The sequence below is a fragment of the Aspergillus pseudodeflectus genome (genome assembly GCF_044049435.1).
Source record: "Aspergillus pseudodeflectus strain CBS 756.74 chromosome Unknown BJX68scaffold_53, whole genome shotgun sequence".
Classification (NCBI taxonomy): Eukaryota; Fungi; Ascomycota; class Eurotiomycetes; order Eurotiales; family Aspergillaceae; genus Aspergillus; species Aspergillus pseudodeflectus.
Genome location: NW_027263829.1, coordinates 206,008 through 225,702, shown reverse-complemented (window position 1 = coordinate 225,702; position 19,695 = coordinate 206,008). Strand labels below are relative to the sequence as shown.

The window sequence follows — 19,695 nt, the reverse complement described above, 5'->3', positions numbered from 1 at the left end:
AAGCTCACGATTACGGGGTCATGCTCACGGTCATAGACGACAAGGTCAATCGTGTCTCCAAATTCCTTCTCCGCTTTATAGCACAGCATGAGGCCCGCAGCGCCGGCGCCGATTGAGGCAACGCGGATCTTTCGCGGCGCCCACATGATGTGTTCAGAGACCTTGTATGGCAGGGCTGGGTCTAGACGCTCTGGAGTATACCCGTCCTGGTTGTTGTAAGTGTACTCGTACCCATCTTCGATGAGGGTGCTATGCTTAGCTGGCTGGTCGCTAGTGTCGAGGGTGGTGGCCGGTGCCATTATGCTGGAAGCCTGGGGCGGGTGAATATGCAAGCTCACTGCGAGAGATCAAGAATATATGTATTCCAGTGAGGTAAAACGTGATGCTTTGAATGACAAGCATATATTAGGCTTTCCAGGAAAAGACGCGCAAATAAGATCTCTGAATGCGACAGGGATCCAGATTGTCAGCGAGGAGCTCATTTCGTGGCCAATGTTGGGGTCTGACTCGCCGGCTTGACTCGCGCTGACAGACAGAACAACCACCAGAAAAAAAAAGTCTGGCTTCTCTTTTTGCCTCGGATAACTGAAGCTGAAGACGGGGCTACAATCTGACTTCCCTCTCTCTGACCCGCGTTTCGCCCAGCTGCTCCAACCACTTTGTATAGGATTCCTCCACCTCCAGCACCGTAGTTCCACGCACCCATAGACACCGACCGTGACACGAGTCATGATCCATTGCAGCCAAACGTAAAACAGCCCGCGCCACATCAGAAGCCGAACTAGTCTGGGATACTGCGTGTTCATCACGAACGAGGGAATGGCCCCGAGTCAAAGGCGTATCCGTCAACCACGGCGCTACCATCGACAGCGTCACCCGGCCAGTTTGCCCACCCGGTTGTGGGCGCTTCGCAGTGGCTCGAACAAGCCCCAATATTGCGTGCTTTGATGCGACATAGATCTCCTGATACGGGAATCCAACGTAGCTCGCTGCAGACCCGGTAACGATGATTCGCCCGCCATGGTTCTTCATATAGTAGGACGCAAGCTTTATTCCGTACATGACGCCGTAGAAGTTCACGTCGAGGATAGTCGATGGTGGTTTCTTGAGCACGTTCGGTGTGCCAGTATGCGGCCCGTCCGGCTCGTCGGCCAGGTAGTTGTACCGAACGAGACTCTTGCACTCGGTGCTTGATGCTGGGTTGCTTACAGCCAGCTCCGGGTCGATTCCAGCATTCAGGCAGACTATCGCGGGTGGCCCGAGGGTTGTTGATACCTTGTCAAAGAGTTCGCGTTGCGCGGACCATGATGACACGTCGCACACATACCCTCTAGCATGACCACCGATGGCCTTGACGGCTTTGTCGAGCTGTTCCTGGTTCACGTCGACCAGAATAACAAGGGCGCCGTGACTCGCAAATGCCTTTGCAATCGCCCGTCCGATTCCCGACGCGCCGCCCGTTATGAGGACGCGGTGACCGCCAAATCCGGGATGGTTAGAGACATGATCGTGGTTTGTAGATGTCATAAGGCTGGGAGCGATGGTCTCAAAGTCGTGCACGTCAAAACCAATAAAGTCCGCGATTGAGCGAGAAAGGTGTATCTGGAACTGGGCGTCCGTGATGAAGGGCTACTTCTCGCTGACTCGGATCGCTGACCGAGGAAAAGGGCGCACCTCAGGACTTCTATTGTCAGATTGAGTCTGGGGTGTGTCCTACAATGGATTCCCTGATCACGAGAGCTTATCTGCCCAAGTTTCGTTTCAAAACTTTGCGCCGTCGCACAACACGGTCATATTATTGACGTTTCTACATCGCGCTCAAACTCCAACGTGATCAAGTTGCATTCTCGGCTCCCCTAAGATCCATCATGAAACCAGGTATGAATGGCTCACGAGATCCGCACGGCCCTCCCCCAACGAACAAGCCGGCCGAGTATGGTCAACATCCCATCCACGAGACTGCCACGAGGCCGCTACACATCGTGATTGTTGGCGCCGGGCCATCCGGGATCGCGCTAGCTATCCAGTTGAAATCACTACCTCACGTTACATACCAGGTCCTCGAGAAGAACCCCGATGTTGGCGGCACGTGGTTCGAGAATAGGTATCCCGGCGCTGCCTGTGACGTCGCCAGCCATGCGTACCAATACACGTTTGCCTCGAATCCCAACTGGAGTCATCAGTAAGTCGCATCATCTTCTCAATGATCTTCGCCTGGGATGAAAGGCTAAGGTTTGATGGCGGCAGCTTTGCACCGGCTGAAGAGATCGGCCAGTATTTCAAGTCAGTTGCCACAAAATATGACCTGTACGATTCTATCAAGATGAATACCGAGGTAACGAGGGCTGAATGGGATGAGAAAGCGGGGATTTGGACTATCGATGCTGTCGATCGTGCCACGGGAGAGGGCTCGCGAGTGACAGGGGACATCTTCGTCAACGCGGGCGGCATTCTCAATGCCTGGAAATGGCCAGATATTGATGGGCTCAAGACCTTTGATGGGCCGTGTCTACATACGGCTGCTTGGGTATGCCTCTTCCCACTACTGTCGGGGCTATCTTTCACCATTAACTTTGCTTACCCCGAGGCAGGACTCTTCGGTCGATCTGCAAGGCAAAAGAATAGGGGTGATTGGCTCCGGTGCGACTGGCGTCCAGGTTGTGCCCCAGCTGCAAAAGGACGCCGCTTCTGTGACGGTTTTTGTTCGGAGTCCCAGTTATATCCTGCCCAATGTCGGATTTGGGATCGAAGCATCTTCCTACAATGAGAGATGTAGGTTATTTCACGCAGACATCCTTGTCGATAGCTAACTGGTATACAGATAGCGAGCAGCAGAAGAAAGCTTTTCGGAACGACGCCGATGCCTACACTCGATTTCGAAAAGCAGTGGAGCAGCAGATGAACGAGAACTTTTCTGCCAGTATTAAAAGCTCTGCAGCCCAGCACAAAGCTCGCAATGTATGGTCAACATCGACAATGCCGTCCCACAGCCTCTAACGTTTACGTAGTGGGCAGAAAAGGCAATGAGGGAAGCGATTGTTTCCAAGGAGCTGCAAGACAAGCTTATTCCAGAGTACGCTTCCTTCTTTCAACCCGACGCTCGTAGTCGCGTCAAGCATACGATTTAACTCACCTCTCGCTTGTACAGCTGGGTGCTTGGCTGCCGCCGAATAACACCAGGCCTTCCGTACCTCAAGGCCGTCCAGGAAGCAAACGTGGAGATCGTCCGAATGCCTATCGACCGAATCTCAGAAAAAGGAGTCCACACGAAGGGCGGTGGTTTACATGAATTTGACGTCCTCGTTTGCGCCACCGGGTTTGACACGTCGTTCCGTCCTCGCTATCCAATTCTAGGACGCAATCAGGTCGACTTGCGGGACTTGTGGTGCGAACAGTCACCCGAGGCCTACATGGGACTCGCAGTCTCTGGATTTCCAAACTATTTCAGTAAGCGCTCGGAGAAACCTGAGTAGGCCTGTTGTACTTGGCTAATTCTCTGCTTCTTCAGCCATTCTGGGTCCGAATTGCCCGATTGCAAATGGGTCTTTGATCCCTTGTATTGAGTGGAGGTGAGTCCCATGCCCAGCTTGAAGGTAAAGGTGCGACAAGTAACACGCGCAGTGCGAAATACATCTGCCAGGCCGTGCAGAAGGTGCAAAGATGTCAAATCCGAACCATCGACGTGAAGCTCAAGATGCAAAAGTCACTGAACGAGTACATGCAAAACGTCCATAAAGACCTCGTTTGGACTGGAAACTGTGTCAGTTGGTGCAAGTCAATCATCACTTTCATGTTTACTTCCCAGGATACTAACTCCAGGACCATGTAGACAAGGACAGAAGCACTGGAAAAGTGACTGCTGTCTGGCCAGGGTCTAGCATCCATTACATGGAGAGCATTGAATCACCCCGGTGGGAGGACTTTGAGATTGAATACTGCAACGTAAGTCACACTGCCCCTTGGTGACGGCATGCGACTCATGTATTCCATTCTTTAGCACAATCCATACACCTTTCTCGGCAACGGGATGTCGCAGAGGGAAGCAAAGGGGGAAGATCTGGCGTTCTATCTGGCGTAGAAATTGAGGGGCCGGAAGTTTTGCTAAATCGCCCAGTCGTCTCAACATATCTATATTGTTGTTCCGCTCACAGCGTAGCTAGCGTCGCAATGCCTGATCTGACCCCAGCGGTCTCTGTATCTAGATGGTGTGCCGGATTGAGACTCGTGCGAGCATTTCACTTGGAAAATATTTGAATACTATATAAACTTGTCCCAGCTGAAGGCATCCTCACCCATGAAAATACAGCACGCGTTAAATACACCGAAGCAGGACGGCTGCACCTTACCTTGCGTAGCCAATCTATTTCTGATGCACTCCTTCCTCCCTGCAGCCTAACTGATCATATTTGCCGCGGTTTGCATCGGCTACCAGGTGTCTGGAACCGAGTTCGCGCGATGACTCGGAGCGATGACTCGGGCCGACGAGAGACAGTCTGTAGATCTACCCCACGGGTGCAGTGATAGACAGAAATATCGTCACACGGCCACACCAACTCCGTTCCCAATAGCGAGACGAAATTGAGAATTTCACAATGCCGCACAAGGGACCTCCGTTGGATATACCAGGTGAGTCGTCAGTTCCAGCGGTTCACGTACGAGCTAGGGAAGCTGATACCATTTTCCAGAGATTAAGGGGTTGAGTATCTGGTCTTTCCTCTTCGAAACTAGAACCGATGGGGACAGTGCCGTGTTTCGCGATGCGGACACAGGAAACGCAATACCATTCGGGGTGCTGAAACGCCACTGCGAAACGCTGTCTACCGAGTTGGCTCGTGGCTACAACATACAGCCCGGGGACATCATTTGCCTGTGCTGCACAAATTCAATCTGGTACCCGGTGGCCGTCTTCGCGGCTCTTCGCCTCGGCGCAATCATTTCCCCGACCAGCCCGGAGTGTACGGCCGAGGAGGCAGCACATACGGTCAGGACCGTGCATCCCAAAGTTGTCATTGCCGACAGCAGGTCACATCACGCCGTGGAAAGATGCCTTGAGGGCGGGAATGCCCCTGACGCGAGATTGCTTGCTCTGACAGCGGACGAAGGAGCCTCGCTGGGCCTCCCCAGTATACAAACTCTCTCCTCCCAGACGGCTTTCCAGCAGCCAGTCGCCCCTTGGCACATCGATCCCAGCCAAACAAGCCACGATTACTGCGCTTTCTTGTGCTTTACATCGGGCACAACTTCGCTACCAAAAGCCGTGAGGTCCCTCATCTACATGCATGATGCAGCACTAACTTGGTTGGACCAGACGATGCTTTCGCATCAAAATATCATTGCGCAGCTGCACCAGGTCAAAGCATACACTAGAGATGATCACCCAAAGGTCGTCCTCGGCGTGTTGCCGTTCCACCACAGTGCGTTACAAACCCCTCTCCACCGACAGGTCTACTGCTGACGATAATACAGTCACCGGCATTGTCCACCTCCTACACTTGCCTCTCCTCCTGCACCAGGACGTGGTCATTATGTCCCGGTTTAATATGGATGAGATGCTCAGAACAATTGCGGCCTTCAAGTGCGAGGAGTTGTGGCTGGTGCCGCGTAAGGATTCCACCCAAGCAAGTATCGCCATTCAATTGACAAATTCTCGTGGCCATACAGCGATCCTCATCCGTCTCGTTTCTGACCCCACGGTAAGCAATCCCGACTTGCAAAGCGTTCAGCAAATCAACACCGGTGCAGCACCGCTCGGCCGTGAAGTCATCAGCAGATTAGAAGCGCAGTACCCGAACATCGCAATCCGGCAGGCGTGGGGGATGACTGAATCCTGCAGCTGCCTCACCCTCACCCCACCCAGCGACCAAACATACGAGAATGCACACACGGTTGGCAAGGCTGTTGCTGGAACGGTCCTAAAAGTGGTGAGGCCTAGGACCGATGAGGAAGTTGGGGTCGGTGCAAGTGGTGAGGTAGGAGCCTAGTGGCGTATAGGAAATGGTCGTGCGAAACAATGCTGATGGGCGTTTTGCCGAGGAAGATTCTTGCCAAGGGTCCGCAGGTGATGATGGGGTACCTCAACGACCCAAAGACAACGCGCGAGACGATCCGCCCGGACGGCTTCCTACGCACCGGCGACATCGGCTATGTGGATGAGCTTGGGTTCGTGCATATCGAGGATCGCTTGAAGGAGATAATCAAGGTGTGTCAAACCTTCTCCTGCTTCCGACCCCTTTGTACACCGTGACGAGTGTCTAGCGAAGCAATGTTAACCAGCATCCAGGTCAAGGGAGTAGGCGTAGCGCCCGCTGAGCTAGAGGATATCCTCATGGGCCACGAGTCCATCAAGGATGCAGCCGTCGTAGGTGTTGCGGACTCCTACTCCGGCCAGGTTCCCAAGGCCTACGTGGTCCTGCGACCGCAATTCGAGCCTTCGGTGGGAATTGCGCGGTCAATTCAGGAATACGTGCGGCAGAGATGCTCGAGGCCCAAGTGGCTGCGAAGAGGGATTGCCTTTGTTCAAGAGATCCCCAAGAGTGGCTCGGGCAAGATTCTTCGGCGGAGATTGAAGGATACGAGTATTATTCTCGACGTGGCAGGCGATGTTGGTAGTGCCGCTCGTCTTTAAGGGCTTCCCCTTGATGGAATATGTGCAAGACGGACCCGAGAGCCATGTTGGGGCTGTCTGCTTCTTTGAGTCTGATCTAGCACGCTACAATGAACAGTGTTGGTTTCTCTATCTGATTTTGAGCTGTAGTGGTAGTCTAAGAAGTCCAGTCCCGTGAACCACTTAGACTGCGCGCACGGTTGACTGGGAGCGGCGAGTCAGAACGCCTCCACGCAAGAATTGGACGGCACCCATAACAGTCCCACCGTTCCCCAACCAAGCTTGGCTTTGATGCATGCTCATCAGGACACAGGCGACTTGTCTACAGCCAGTCTTCGATTTTCTACACGACTCACACCGTGAATCTAGCTACCCCACCATGACCGTTACTGAAGGTGCCACGGCTTCGATCAAGGAAGGGGAGCAGTGGATGGAGAATATCAGCACCCGCGCTGAACTCGCCGCTCAATACGCTTCCTTTGAGAAATCCCTCTCGTTTTCGCAGACTCTGCGTATCTACTGGAGATCCATCGCATGGGTACTATATGGCCTTGCTGTGGTCTTCGGTTACGGCATCGACGGCGTGGTGGCCTCTAATCTGATCTCAATCCCCATCTTTCGCGAACATTATGGTGAAAGATTCGACACGACTGGCACTGTCAGCTACATCATCTCTGCCACATGGCTCGCCGTCTTCAATGGCGTCTCGCAGGCTACCGCTGTTCTTGGAGCCTTCGCTGCTGGGTACCTCGCCGAGAAAATCGGACGCAAGTACACAAGTCTGATCTCATGCCTCATCTCGATGGGTGGTGTTACTGCCCAGTACGCTTCCAATGGCTCGCTTCCCGTAATCACCGCGGGCAAGGCAATCAATGGCATCCCCGTGGGGATGTGGTTGGTCATTGGGCCGCTCTATGCCTCCGAGGTGGCGCCGCTCAAGCTCCGTGGGTGGCTCGTGGCCATGACAAACATTGTGCAGTTTAGCGGAGTGCTGCTGTTCACTGGCGTTATCTACGAGCTCGGTCCGCAGGCCAGTGATCTAGCATACAAAGTCCCCATCGCCTGCCAGTGGATCGTCCCTGCGCTTGTCATACCGACAGTCTTCATGTGGCCGGAATCACCCGTCTGGCTTGTTCGAATGGGTAGACGAAACGAGGCCTTGCAGTCAATCAGTCGCCTATACGGAAACAACGGCTTGATCCGCCACGAGGGGCTGTTGGCTCAGATTGAAGAGTCTACCGCCAAGGAAGACGAAACAAGCAACAACGCGAGGAAGGGCGATATCTACATTGAATGTTTCCGCGCGGCCAACCGCCACCGGACGCTCATCTGCATGTTCATCTACATGTGCCAGTACCTGTCCGGACTGGTCTTTGTGCTGGGCTACCAGTCGTATTATTACCAGCTGGCCGGGTTCAACCCCCGAAAGTCGTTTCTTCTCAGCATGCTCAACAACGGCTCGATGTTTGTTGCAAACATCTGCTCCTGGTTTCTTCTATCCACACTCGGCCGTCGGCCCCTTATCGTCTGGGGCCAGTTGTGCGGCGCCGCCTGTCTTCTGATTATTGCTGGCTGTTCCATGCTAGAGTCTCGCGCGGGCTATCATGCAGCCATCGCATTCATCTTTGTCTGGGTAAGATATTTCTCCCGTCTAAACGCCTGTGTGTAAGACACTCCTAACCCCTATCATCAACAGGGCTTCACATACCAACTCACCCTAGGAACCGCCGCGTGGACGGTGGTCGGTGAGATCCCCACGCTCCGGCTGCGCTCCCCAACCCAGGGATTATCCAACATGGCGCTCTGCATATGTCAGTGGGCGGTTGGGTTTGTGTTTCCCTACCTGTTTAATCCGGACTCGGCAAATCTGCAGGGAAAGGTGGGCTTTATCTTTGGGGCCACCAGTTTTATTGGGTTCGTTGTTGTGTATTTCTATCTGCCGGAGACGAAGAACAAAACGCCGCTTGAGTTGGATGCAATCTTTGAAAAGCGGGTCACGGGAGAGTCTGGTCGCAGCCGGACTGGTCAGGACAGTAGCTCTTTGAGGCCAGCAGAGGAAGTCTAAGTAGATGAGCATGTGATCTCCATGGACGGGGATATTCTTGGGTAGCTATAACGGTTGACTAGCAGTTCTAGTCTTGATAGTACGCATATCGAGCAGGTCAATGGTACGGACCCTTGGGTGTATTCCTCGCCTGTAATTGTTCTTCTATGCACCCATTTGGCACGAACACGACAGGCTACGGCCGTGTGATCCCCAACGTTGCTGTAGTTGCGTGCTCTGAGTCAGGACCACGAGTCAGAAGCCGGTGTCGGGTTTTCCCAACGCAATCACTCCCGAATCCCCTTAACAAACCATTTATAAAGCATGACCATTTAGTGTGCCTGAGAATGCAGAGTAAAGTCTATCTCAATAATGGAAGAGACTTCAGGAACCGCCCCACCAGCCATTGGTGTCGAAGAATTCCAGTGGATGAGACAGGGCCGCGCCCCAGTCGCCTGTCAGCAATGCCGAATCCAACGAACCCGCTGCGACGTCGTGCTCAAGAAGGGCAGCTGCACAAATTGCGCCTTCTACGAGATGGAATGCCAGGTGGTCACAGGGAAGCGAAAGGCAAGGGCACTCGGGCATCTCGTCACGATGCCGGCCGGTCAGGTTTACATGCGGCCGCCCGAGTGCGCTGCTGACCGGTCGTCTGGTGGCGCCGATATGCCGCAACCAACGTTGCCTCTGACAGAGAAACCGGCGAATATCTCCGACGAGGAGTTTGTCCTTTTGAGGAATAAGGGGCTTTTTGAAATGCCCGGGACGGATCTCCGCCATCGGATGGTCGAAGCGTATCTTCGCCATGTGTATGGCCATTTGCCGGTCATAAGCTTCCAGGACCTGGTATTCATGGCTGATCCCGGACGGCGGTATTCCAACTGGTTTGTCTTTATGGCGGTGTGTGCAATATCTGTGAACCTGGTCGATCAGGTGAATCTGGAGGAGCTGGGTGTGAGATCAGCCAGGGAAGCATCTCAGATGTTCTTTGCGAAAGCCGAGGTGAGTTAGAGAGAGCTACCGACGACTCCTACGGCGAGGCCATTTCTGACAGCCACAGGCCTTGTACCGGTTCCAATGGCAAGGGCACCAGAAATATACAACCCTCCAAGGCCTCCTCGTGCTGGCATTCTGCGAGAAAGAGGTATACATGAAGGACGGCTGGTCGTGGACGTGGGCAGCATACACGACAGCAGTACAGCTGGGCCTCGACCAAGAATCAACAAAGATGAGCGTTCGCGAGGGTGGGCTTCGTCGAAGACTATGGTGGACATGCTACACTCAATCCTGCTTGATCAATCTCCACACCACAGGCCCACCGCGCATTCGCATCCCAGAAACCGATGTACCCCCGCTGACCGAAAAGGACTTTGAGCCACAGAAGCCTATCTTTTGTCTTGACCTTATCCCTGCCTTGACCGCTGCGCAGGAAAGCTGCCGCGCTTTTATACAGAAGGTCCAGCTTCTTCGCATGTACAACGAGTGTACGTTACGAGAGCAACTGGCAAGGGGCACCGGGCAGGTGGCCACCGATGTGCTGCTGGATCTGAAGCAGATTTTTAGGTCTGCAACGAAAACAGACTTTAAACCACTTTTGGGTGACGAGGCTACCTCTCGAGATAACTCCATCTGCTCCATCCCATCATCACTGTTGGACACTGGCCCAGCTTGCGAGCCACAAGAGGTGCCACATTTAAGTACGAGCACCATCTGTATGTTCCTAGACATGGAGAGGATTCTCTACAACTGTGCGCCTGAGTCGGAAGCTGGGGCGGAAAATAATGAATTAGACGTATTTCTCTATTAGTCCACAATCCATATCAACCAGTACAATCACATGCCCCTATCCCTTTTCCTTCCAGGCGTACTAGTTGGACCTGACTCTCGCAGTTGACTCGGGCTGACTCGCTCATGCCCCACACTTTGGTCTTGACACGATCCAAAACGCGGGGTTCTTCGCCGTCTCTGTAAGAGAATACGTGATAAGGTCTCTCTTCGAGCCAGAACCCATCATTCCAAACACATCCTCTATCCACAACATTACCATCATGCCTTCACAACCAAACAAGAAGCTACTCAAAAACCAGGTGGCCATAATCACCGGAGCTGGCGGAGGTCTGGGGCGGGAGTATGCGCTGCTATTTGCACAGCTCGGGGCAAAGGTTGTTGTCAACGACTACGGCGGCTCCCTGTCCGGCGTCAAAGGAGACTCGTCGCGCGCAGAAGCGGTTGTCAACGAAATCCGCCAAGCAGGCGGCGAAGCCATTGCCAGTGGTCATGATATATCGGTCCCCGACGAAGCCGAAGATCTTGTCCAGGCGGCGCTGCAATCCTTCGGTGCACTGCACATTCTCGTGAACAATGCTGGCACCGCGGGCTCGCACAGCACCCACGACAATATCAATATCCACTCGTACACGCGGACCTGGGCTATCGCGTGTCTCGGTACGAGCATTATGATTAGCAAGGTGTGGCCGAACATGGCAGCGCAGAAGTATGGGCGCATTATCAACACGTCGTCGGACTCGATCCTGGGGTTTGGGGCTGGCGGCGACGGGTCCTATGCTGCCTCCAAGGGCGCTGTCTTCGCTCTTACCAAGGAGCTCGGCTGCTTCGGGCAGAAGCACGGCATCCACATCAATGGAGTCCTCCCTTCCGCTGCGTCTCGCATGTCCGATCTTTCGCCCTTCATCAAAAGCATTACGAGGAAGTACTTTGGTGCTCCTGCCGTTGCTCCCTTCGTTGCCGCGCTCGCGTCTAGGGAATGCCCGTGCTCTGGGGAGCTCTTCAGTGTTGGTGCGGGGAGAGCGGCGCGGATGACGTTCGCTACGTGCCCTGGTTTTGCTGGCGCGACAGAGGCGAGTCAGTTCGTGGATAATTTCGATGCAGTGTTGGGAAAGGGTCAGGAGTTGTTTGTGCCAGCGAACTGTGTAGAGCAGATTGCTTATAGTATTCAGCACGCTACTGGGGAGAAGGTGGACCTCAACGAGATAGAGCATGATGAATGAATTGGGTCGCATTAGCCATATCAGACCTTGGTACCACTGTCTATATGACCACCAAGTATTAGTAATTTCAGCATCAGAATCGCTATCTCGGACATTTCAACAGCTGTGCTTCTGCTCTGTGCTGCTCCTTTGGCAATAATGCGACTCTGGAGAGAAAACATGTCTTCCTCCATTTTGTGATTACTGACCTGCCAAGTCGATCCAGCGGGCCTCGCCTGGCCCGGTCCTGCTCTTGGTCCCATAGTGTGAATTGAGGCAGCTTCGAGTCAGCAAAAGTGCCGCCGTGAGAATCCCAACCACCAAGTAAGACCCTGTACCGCGAGAGGTTCTCATACGTGTACCTTAAATCCCTCGTGGTTTTCTCACCTGGACAACCGCATCGACCGTGGACTGTGCGTATTTTCATAACATGCCCAAGGCAACTGCACGGGCCAGATCAGGGCCTTACGCAATGCCTCCGGCAGGACACTGATGTGACTCGCATCTGCGAGTCAGAAATAGACCCTGGACTCTAACTTGATTGAGCACGATAGCCGTGAGCTGAACTAAACATAAGCCATACCGCGAACGGGTCCCATAGGCTGAACTCTCAAAGGCGCGACAAAACATATCCATATTTTTTAATGTTCGACATGACTACCATGAAATGCTGTGATGCAGAGTATGTGGCGACCCTGCAGGAAATGCAAGTCAAGATGCAAAAAGAACCCACGTTGCCAATAAATGCGGCGGTCGCGCGGCGTGCAATGTTTGCGGAGCGCTTCTCGTTGGTTAAGCCTCTGATTTACGATTCTAGCACGGTCACAGTGTGCCAGTACTCTCTGCAACTCCCTGATGGGCATGACTTGCAGATATTCGGTGTCCATCCGCTGTCGATTTCGTCCCTTGATTCCTCTCTGTCAGGCCCATCGGCAGCTGTCCTATACCTCCACGGGGGCGGCATGACAATGGGGTCAGCACTAGACTCCCAGCCCCTCCTCGCCTGGTACGCCTGCTCCGCAGGGCTCCCACTCTTCTCCGTGGAATACCGTCTGGCGCCAGAACATCCCTACCCGACCCCGGTTGAAGATTGCTACGCGGCTCTGAAGTGGCTATACCACAAGGCTCAAGAGCTGAACATCGACATTGCCAGAATCGCCGTCATGGGTGACAGTGCTGGAGGCGGTTTGGCTGCAGCTTTGGCCTTGCTTGCGCGTGATCGCGGGGAGCTCCCGCACCCGTTAGCGAAGCAGATTTTGATCCAACCTATGCTGGACGATCGGGTTGGGTCTGCCGGATCATCAGTCCCGCAGTTTGTGACGTGGACGTGGGATGATAATCTGGCCGGGTGGACTGCGCTCTTGGGGTCTCGGAGTGTAGGGGGCTGGGAGGACGTGCCGTGTTATGCTGCGCCTGCTCGCGCCACGGACCTGAGTAATTTACCGTCGGCATATCTAGAGGTTGGGACACTGGATATATTCTGCGAACATGTCGTCGAATATGTTTCTCGTCTACGAACAGCAGGCGTTGATGTCGAGTTTGAACTTTACCCTGGCGTGCCTCATGCTTTTCATTCCATTTTGCCCGAAGCGCAACGCGCTTGCCAGGCCCGGCAAAATCATCTCCGCGCTTTGCAGTCATTCTAACTGTTACTGGATTGGGACCTAGAGTCAAATTAGTTTCCTTGTTCCGGACAGACCATCTCTTATTGATCTGCACGCCACGCAACGTAACACAGTTAGTGGTTGCACCGAGTTCCATCAAGCGAAGGCCGAGGACGGCTGCTGGGCTATCGCAACAGACCATGGAATTGCGCAGGAGACATATATTGACTGGAATCCAGCAGTTAGCTCTGGTGGCACTGGTCTCTGGCCGGATTGCTGGTATTGTGTGGCTATATAAATACAAGAGAAAAAAAAAATCAATGCTAGGGAGTATATAGCTTGCTTCATTGCTCAGGTCCGTCAATCTCCTCGGCGTATACTGGCTTCCCATAATTAGCGATAGCATCTGCCTCTTCCTTCTCGTAATCCACATCATAGTCATCGGGCACATCATTGTAATCGAGAATACTCTTGCCAATTTCCCAGCAAATTTTGCTCCCTACGCGCCTCCACTGATCCTCGTGGAAGTTGTCAGGGTAGCCATATTTCTTCTGGAGGATATCTTTGACAATAGCGCCCTAAGTAAAATATCAGCAAGTACAAGCCCACTTCTTTCTTAGCACACATGGCAAACCTTGCTCTTGTTTTCTGTGAACAACCCACGACACCCACCGTAGTTTACGGGGATCACATCCAGAGACCTAATCTTTTGCAACCAAGATGCAAGCCATGTCGGCGCATTGTGCCCGTAATAGTTTCGGTAATGATCCTCCTCATCTGGTTGCTCGGGCTGATAGTCATAGTCGGCGGGCGCGCCAGGTCCTGGAGGCCAATCGTGGAAACCTTCAACACGAATAACGTCTAATATGGCGGTAAGCAAGGCAAAAACTAAATAGGGCAATGCCGTACTGTTTTTGACATCTAAGATCACATTGCTCCCTTCATCTCCCTCGCAGATCAGCGCGATATCGTGAGGCAGGAGGTGATCAAGCCTTGGCTCTTGGAATTCAAAGAGGCTTGGGTCGCGTCCACCACGGATCTCATCATCCTCGAGATAGACCATTGCGCGAGAATCTGGGTAGAACTCAATATCCTTTGCCGTTGAATAATCACAAAAGTATGGAATCCGCTTCATCAGCGAGATCACAGCTGGGTCGAGGCCCAACTCCTTGCAGAGCGCCTCGTTGATCGCGTGGCCCGTATCCCTTGGCGGCCAGACAAGCTCCCATCGTTTGATGTAGTTTAATTTTAGGTATGTACGGTAGATATCCTTGATCAGTTGTACGATTTCATCTTCGTTGTACGGCGGGCGGGTGGGGCTTTCGCTGGGCCCTTGTTGTTGTTGGTCCTCGTTCTCTTGCATGCTTTTCGCAGAGTGCCTTGGTTCCCGGTCTCTTGAGGGTATATGCCAGTACCGATCCGCTGCTATGGCCAGAATGAGGATGATAAGAGGAAGGAGCAATGAAATGTTGGCCATTCTCACCCACGGCGGTGGTTGAATGCGGGGAATACTGTAGCGGAGTGGCAGGGGATCTGGTCTCTTGCACTGTTTGTTGTGTTTGCTTGAAAGAACATGATAGCCCCGATATTGACTGTCGAGACACGCACCCATACCTTTAGTGGATGGTTGCTTAAGAGAACTATATCTTTGTCAATAACCGCAAGTAAAGCCTTCTGTAATTCGGGGCTCCGATTAACCAGAGGCTACAGTCACCGTCGACACTGTTTGCCAGGGTGGGCCTCGACATCCTTTGGAGCGGTGGAGCGTTAGCAAATCACAATATCATTGCAAAAAACGCTGAGAATCTCGGAGAGGAAACGCCTAGTCAAACATATGCTATGAACCATGCTCCCCCCTCCCCCCACCAGCAATGAGCCCAAACAAACCTTCTCCGTCGCTCAGGCCCTTGCCCTCAAACGACAGATGCTCCCTGGAGGAAAGGGTCCGAAGTTAGAGTCGGTAATTTCGTTTGTCAACATTATCAACGGTCAAACCTTCAATGAATGAAGGAGAGAAAGTAATGTTCAAAGAAATGGCAGCAGAACTCCCAAAATGCAGGAATGACGGTAGGCATTCTAGGAGAGAAAGACAAAGAGAGTAGAGAGGAAAATAAACTATAATAATAAAGCTGTGCCGGAACTCTGGTATACTTCAAAGTAAGGCCACTAGCCTAGGTATACATTAGTATTGTCCATCACATGGAATTAGATCAAGGGAACAAACCATGTGAACTAAAGGAAACGTATATACAAGTGCTAAGCTAGACTACGTGCAAGCCCACCTCATTGCTATGCGGAGTCATTCATCATAAATGCCTCACTCTCCTCACTGGCTTCCGCCACAGAAGGTCTTAGAAACGGAAACAGAGGTACCGCCCAAAAAAGTTCCCCAGATGCATTCCACAAGGGCAAGCAAAGAAGAACAATTTGCCCAAGAGCAAAAACAAAATGATTTACAACAAGCCAGCCACTAAAGCACTCTATGCTGTACCATTTAGGTGAATCAGCTTGTGGGTTTGTTTCCTCGCCCCCACCCACCAGACGCCATGGCCAGGATACAGCGAGGACAGCAAAAACAATAGCTTGGAGTTTGAGGCTGAGCGGGCTGAGTGCCGAGGCAGGCACAGAGTTTGAGATTAATTGCTGCTGTTGTTGTTGTTTGTGGTTTAGCTGCAAGAGGACCTGATGAGCCTGTATAACGACGGCGAGGACACCGAGAATGGTCGCAAGCATGTGTCCTAGCCAGACAGGTATCAACGCAATCTCTACCAAGTAATCGCCATACGCCATTTTACGGGTTCCGTCGAGAAAAAAAAAGAGCTGTGGTAGCAGGGTTAGACAGAAGAAAGTGGTGTACCCGATAATAGCAGCGCGTTTTAGGCGCTGATTTCCACATGGATAGTAGATAAGAGTGAGGACGAAGCTAACACCATGCAATATTTAGCTTTGAATCGATTGAGAGGTGAGAGGCCAAGAAAAAGGAAGGCGCCTTACAAGGCGAAAGTGAAAAGAAACGCAACGAGGAGCTGCAGTAGGTTGAGCCAGTCCCCAGTATCGATGGGCTTATGGAGGACGGGGCCACCGCCATCAGGCCAGTTGTTAATGCAAGCCGCAAAAACAGCGAGTGAGCTTGTAGCGACAATCGCGTTAAAGAGCACGTAGTATATGGCGACGCCGATGCTATCCTTGGTTGACCAGAGCTGGTTTAACTGGGGGATGAAGGAGATGGCGGTTGCAATGGTCAAGATACTGTTTTCCAATCAGTATTTTGATTGCCAGAACTTCTGGTCACGAAGTGATCAAGTAAGGCCAGGAGGAATGGCGGACAAACATTCTTAGCCAGTTCGCCATGTTCTGCTTGTTCCCCTATTAGATATTTATGGATGCATGCAATGTTTTTGCGGGCGAAACGATGAGGTAGAAAATAGGGCAGTGGGAGAGAGAGACGAAGGAGTGCAGGAATTTGACTAAATCCCTGTACGTACTTTTGAATAACACGTAATCAACTTGGCGCTTCCCTTTGAATGCTGGACCATGTCAAGGGAGCCTGTTTCATGTGATGTCCGACCTCGGCCTTGGTAGTGGCTGGGTACCGCTAGGTGAAAGCGAATTACAGACTAGAGCCGAAGAAATTGAATTGAATGTTGGCTCAGGACTTGACTATGTTGTAATTATCAGAGTTGGGTTCGGCCCGAATTTCAGGGTCCTACAAACCCCAGAGTCCCATCTACTTCACTATAATGGTCTTCTCACTGATATAGACTTTACACGTTGCTTGGTCAAGTCTCACCAACCAACACCGAACATGCACGAAGCATATGGGGGAAACTGAGAAGCGTACGCCTGTTGTAAGTTCTGCGGCCAGTTTCAGGACAGCTCTTCATTACGACGTCGCTGATAGACGTTTATACTCGACGAGGACGTCGCCTATCATCTTTATAAACGGATATGGTGAGTTGCCTTGCATTATATGCGACCACACCGTGATGATCTGCTCTGGAATCATGGCGGGTGGTGTAGCCTTGGTGAAAGAGCCCTCGTTTGCTGATGATAGGCCCTCGGAGACGATGTCTTGAATCCAGGTGACGAGTTGTATTTCGTGATCTGGTACAATAGACCGATTAGTATCCGAAGCTTGGTCCCAAAATGCGAGCGCTACCGGAATCCCGGAGTGAGCATGCTACCTACTTACCCGTCAAAGGGACATCACACATAGTCTCCTGCACACGCCGAAGCCACTTCTCGAGAAATATTGAGCAGTCAAGACCGCATAGCGCAGCCTCAATACTCCAGAGAACGGCCTGATTGTGTTTGAAATATTGCACGCCGAGCTTGACTAGCGTGCTAAGCAGGTTCGTCGCGTGGTATGCTGCCAAAAGGGTATTTTGTCTGCGGTCCACGGGAACCGAATTTTGGAGTACTTGGGCAATCTCGGTTGGTGCCCACGTGGAGAGTTTCCTTGTTTGGAATCTCTGAAAACAGTTGCGGACGTATGCGAGGCTGAGCAGGGCGCTTGATGTGAATGGTAAGGGTCCGTTCGGGTCGAGGGGCTCTAGATTTGACTCTGGGGTTTGTTGCCATGAGAGCGTCCATTGTTGGAGGGCGGATCTGTTTATGAAAACTAGTTAGCGGTGGATACCAAAGAAGTAAATAGAATTAGATACCAAAGGACGAGTTCATACCCAAGCGTGGCCTGAAAATCCTCGGAGAAAGCCCGCGACAGGTTCCCAGGTATAGATCTCCGAGTCCACATAATCTTGTGCAATAAGCCATGCATCAAGACATAATTTCCCACTGGTGAGACGGTAGCAATATTCGGGTCCACCTGCTTCGTCCCAGAAAACAGTATCTCAAGCGCATCATTGAAGTACCCCTGCTCATTCGGTATCGTCGCCCTCCGCAGCATATCCCAGCTTGTCGCATCTGGCGCTGTCCACTCTGGACAAGAGCACGGGAGCTTCAGATTCACCTCGTCGCACCAGATACTTGGCGGCATGTCATATGCAATGCTTTGGACATTGAGGAAACAGAAAGCGAAGAGCTTCGTGCGTCGTTCCGACTCTATCTGCGACCACTGTTCCCAATTATTGTACTGCATAGTCTGCAGTCTTTCTTCCAGGCCACACTGTCTAAGAGACTGCCCGAGTAGGCCCACAAGAACGCACGTTTCTTGTCTGATACTCGGGTCGCTTTGCCATGAAGCGAAATACGCGAGACAGAGTAGGCAGCGCAATTCGTCGATTAGTTGGTTTTGCAGTGTGGTGTCATCTATGAGAGAGTCTGTTTGCCTCCGTGTCTCAGATCGAACCCTATGCTGTTGGCTATCAAAGAGCAGGGCCTTTGAAAGGTAAAACAACTCGGTGGCCGCAGTGAACTCGAACCTGTCCACCGCACCAAGCGCCATCATGGCCAAGCACAGTTCTGGCGAGCATGACTCGAGCTTGAAAGTCGGAGTATGGGTAAATGGACCATGGGCATAGAACCCAGTAAAGTATCCAGCGATGTACCGTGTGAGGGCATTGCTTGATGGTAGATTAGGGTTGGGGAAAAGCGTATCCACCCTGCCGAGCGAGAAGAGCAATCTGGATCTGTCGGCATGTGTAACTTTGGGGCTTGGGGAGTGTGGAACGATCTGAGTGGCTTTTAGGAGCCGTCAGCCATAGTACTACTGAGATATCACGATCATCCTCTCTCACCTAGGGATAAATGGGGGGATGGGAATATGGTGGGAAAACCGTGGGCACAAGATTGATCATTATTCCGGTGGAACCAGATAGATTGATTAATTGACAGTTCATGGCCTTTGATAAGTCAGCAAGCTCTAGTCAGAAGGAAAGTGCAAATATGAGTACTTACCGTCGTGAGTGGGTATCTGGTCTGGGATAGGAGGCGATTGACTTGCTAGTGGATTGGACAGATTTCTAGCTCATGTTAACCTCTACTATCGATAAAGTTTATTTATTGGATTGGATCACAAGGCACAGAGACTATTTACATACCTTGAGGAGTGGTGGGGATGTATGGCAATCGAGGACGCCGAAGAACCAGGCGTCTGGAGGGAAAAAAAAGCTTGTCCACAGTGAGCAGACGGGTTCCCCATGGGCCTATTTTGGGAGTCAACAGGGGATGTCTCCTGCTGCGACCGGACCGAGATCTCATGATCATTGTCCAAAACCTGGTCGGGCACGTTGCTTTCATTGGCATTAGTCCAAGAGGGATGGACTATCCGCTCATGTCGACGCAGCAGATCGCGCCGGGTGAATAGCGCTCCACATCGACATGCAAACGGCTTTTCATTTGTATCTATCGGATGTCAGTGTAGTCAATACGACCTTAAACACAGAGGCAGTACAGACGTCGTCTGGTGTGACGTTGAAGATGCTCGAGCCTGCGAAAGGTTTTCTGACAATAGGCGCAAGCAAACTCTCTCCTATCATCGGAGCCATGGCTAGCCAT

At 52.2% G+C, this 19,695-nt stretch overlaps 10 protein-coding genes across 10 annotated transcripts; 6 read left to right on the top strand and 4 right to left on the bottom strand.

Annotated features, from left to right (window-relative positions):
- Positions 1-8: 8 nt before the first annotated feature.
- On the bottom strand, positions 9-299 carry BJX68DRAFT_270868 (uncharacterized protein; the record flags this gene model as incomplete). Its single annotated transcript, XM_071046799.1, has 1 exon — positions 9-299. A coding segment is annotated over one exon (291 nt), but the record flags the coding sequence as incomplete, so codon positions are not given.
- A 304-nt stretch (positions 300-603) lies between these two features.
- On the bottom strand, positions 604-1,527 carry BJX68DRAFT_270867 (uncharacterized protein; the record flags this gene model as incomplete). Its single annotated transcript, XM_071046798.1, has 1 exon — positions 604-1,527. One exon carries the CDS (start codon positions 1,525-1,527, stop codon positions 604-606), a length of 924 nt encoding a protein of 307 aa, XP_070894959.1.
- A 341-nt stretch (positions 1,528-1,868) lies between these two features.
- BJX68DRAFT_257909 (flavin-containing monooxygenase) lies at positions 1,869-4,078 on the top strand (the record flags this gene model as incomplete). The annotated part of the gene is made up of 10 exons (XM_071043435.1): positions 1,869-2,182; positions 2,248-2,527; positions 2,592-2,772; positions 2,822-2,958; positions 3,009-3,073; positions 3,149-3,447; positions 3,509-3,569; positions 3,622-3,760; positions 3,820-3,942; positions 3,998-4,078. The coding sequence occupies 10 exons, from the start codon at positions 1,869-1,871 to the stop codon at positions 4,076-4,078; spliced, it is 1,680 nt and encodes a 559-aa protein (XP_070894958.1).
- A 514-nt stretch (positions 4,079-4,592) lies between these two features.
- Positions 4,593-6,625, top strand: BJX68DRAFT_257908 (uncharacterized protein; the record flags this gene model as incomplete). The annotated part of the gene is made up of 7 exons (XM_071043434.1): positions 4,593-4,626; positions 4,686-5,257; positions 5,309-5,414; positions 5,467-5,601; positions 5,662-5,969; positions 6,038-6,199; positions 6,281-6,625. The coding sequence occupies 7 exons, from the start codon at positions 4,593-4,595 to the stop codon at positions 6,623-6,625; spliced, it is 1,662 nt and encodes a 553-aa protein (XP_070894957.1).
- Positions 6,626-6,983: 358 nt separating this feature from the next.
- Positions 6,984-8,669, top strand: BJX68DRAFT_270864 (general substrate transporter; the record flags this gene model as incomplete). Its single annotated transcript, XM_071046797.1, has 2 exons — positions 6,984-8,237; positions 8,301-8,669. The coding sequence occupies 2 exons, from the start codon at positions 6,984-6,986 to the stop codon at positions 8,667-8,669; spliced, it is 1,623 nt and encodes a 540-aa protein (XP_070894956.1).
- Positions 8,670-9,020: 351 nt separating this feature from the next.
- On the top strand, positions 9,021-10,455 carry BJX68DRAFT_270863 (Zn(II)2Cys6 transcription factor; the record flags this gene model as incomplete). The annotated part of the gene is made up of 2 exons (XM_071046796.1): positions 9,021-9,650; positions 9,709-10,455. 2 exons carry the CDS (start codon positions 9,021-9,023, stop codon positions 10,453-10,455), a joined length of 1,377 nt encoding a protein of 458 aa, XP_070894955.1.
- Positions 10,456-10,696: 241 nt separating this feature from the next.
- On the top strand, positions 10,697-11,656 carry BJX68DRAFT_270862 (NAD(P)-binding protein; the record flags this gene model as incomplete). The annotated part of the gene is made up of 1 exon (XM_071046795.1): positions 10,697-11,656. The coding sequence occupies one exon, from the start codon at positions 10,697-10,699 to the stop codon at positions 11,654-11,656; it is 960 nt and encodes a 319-aa protein (XP_070894954.1).
- Positions 11,657-12,288: 632 nt separating this feature from the next.
- BJX68DRAFT_270861 (alpha/beta hydrolase) lies at positions 12,289-13,281 on the top strand (the record flags this gene model as incomplete). Its single annotated transcript, XM_071046794.1, has 1 exon — positions 12,289-13,281. One exon carries the CDS (start codon positions 12,289-12,291, stop codon positions 13,279-13,281), a length of 993 nt encoding a protein of 330 aa, XP_070894953.1.
- A 302-nt stretch (positions 13,282-13,583) lies between these two features.
- On the bottom strand, positions 13,584-14,716 carry BJX68DRAFT_270860 (uncharacterized protein; the record flags this gene model as incomplete). Its single annotated transcript, XM_071046793.1, has 3 exons — positions 13,584-13,817; positions 13,874-14,100; positions 14,149-14,716. The coding sequence occupies 3 exons, from the start codon at positions 14,714-14,716 to the stop codon at positions 13,584-13,586; spliced, it is 1,029 nt and encodes a 342-aa protein (XP_070894952.1).
- A 2,406-nt stretch (positions 14,717-17,122) lies between these two features.
- On the bottom strand, positions 17,123-19,695 carry BJX68DRAFT_257905 (uncharacterized protein; the record flags this gene model as incomplete). The annotated part of the gene is made up of 6 exons (XM_071043433.1): positions 17,123-17,343; positions 17,432-17,847; positions 17,922-18,879; positions 18,936-19,040; positions 19,318-19,542; positions 19,596-19,695. The coding sequence occupies 6 exons, from the start codon at positions 19,693-19,695 to the stop codon at positions 17,123-17,125; spliced, it is 2,025 nt and encodes a 674-aa protein (XP_070894951.1).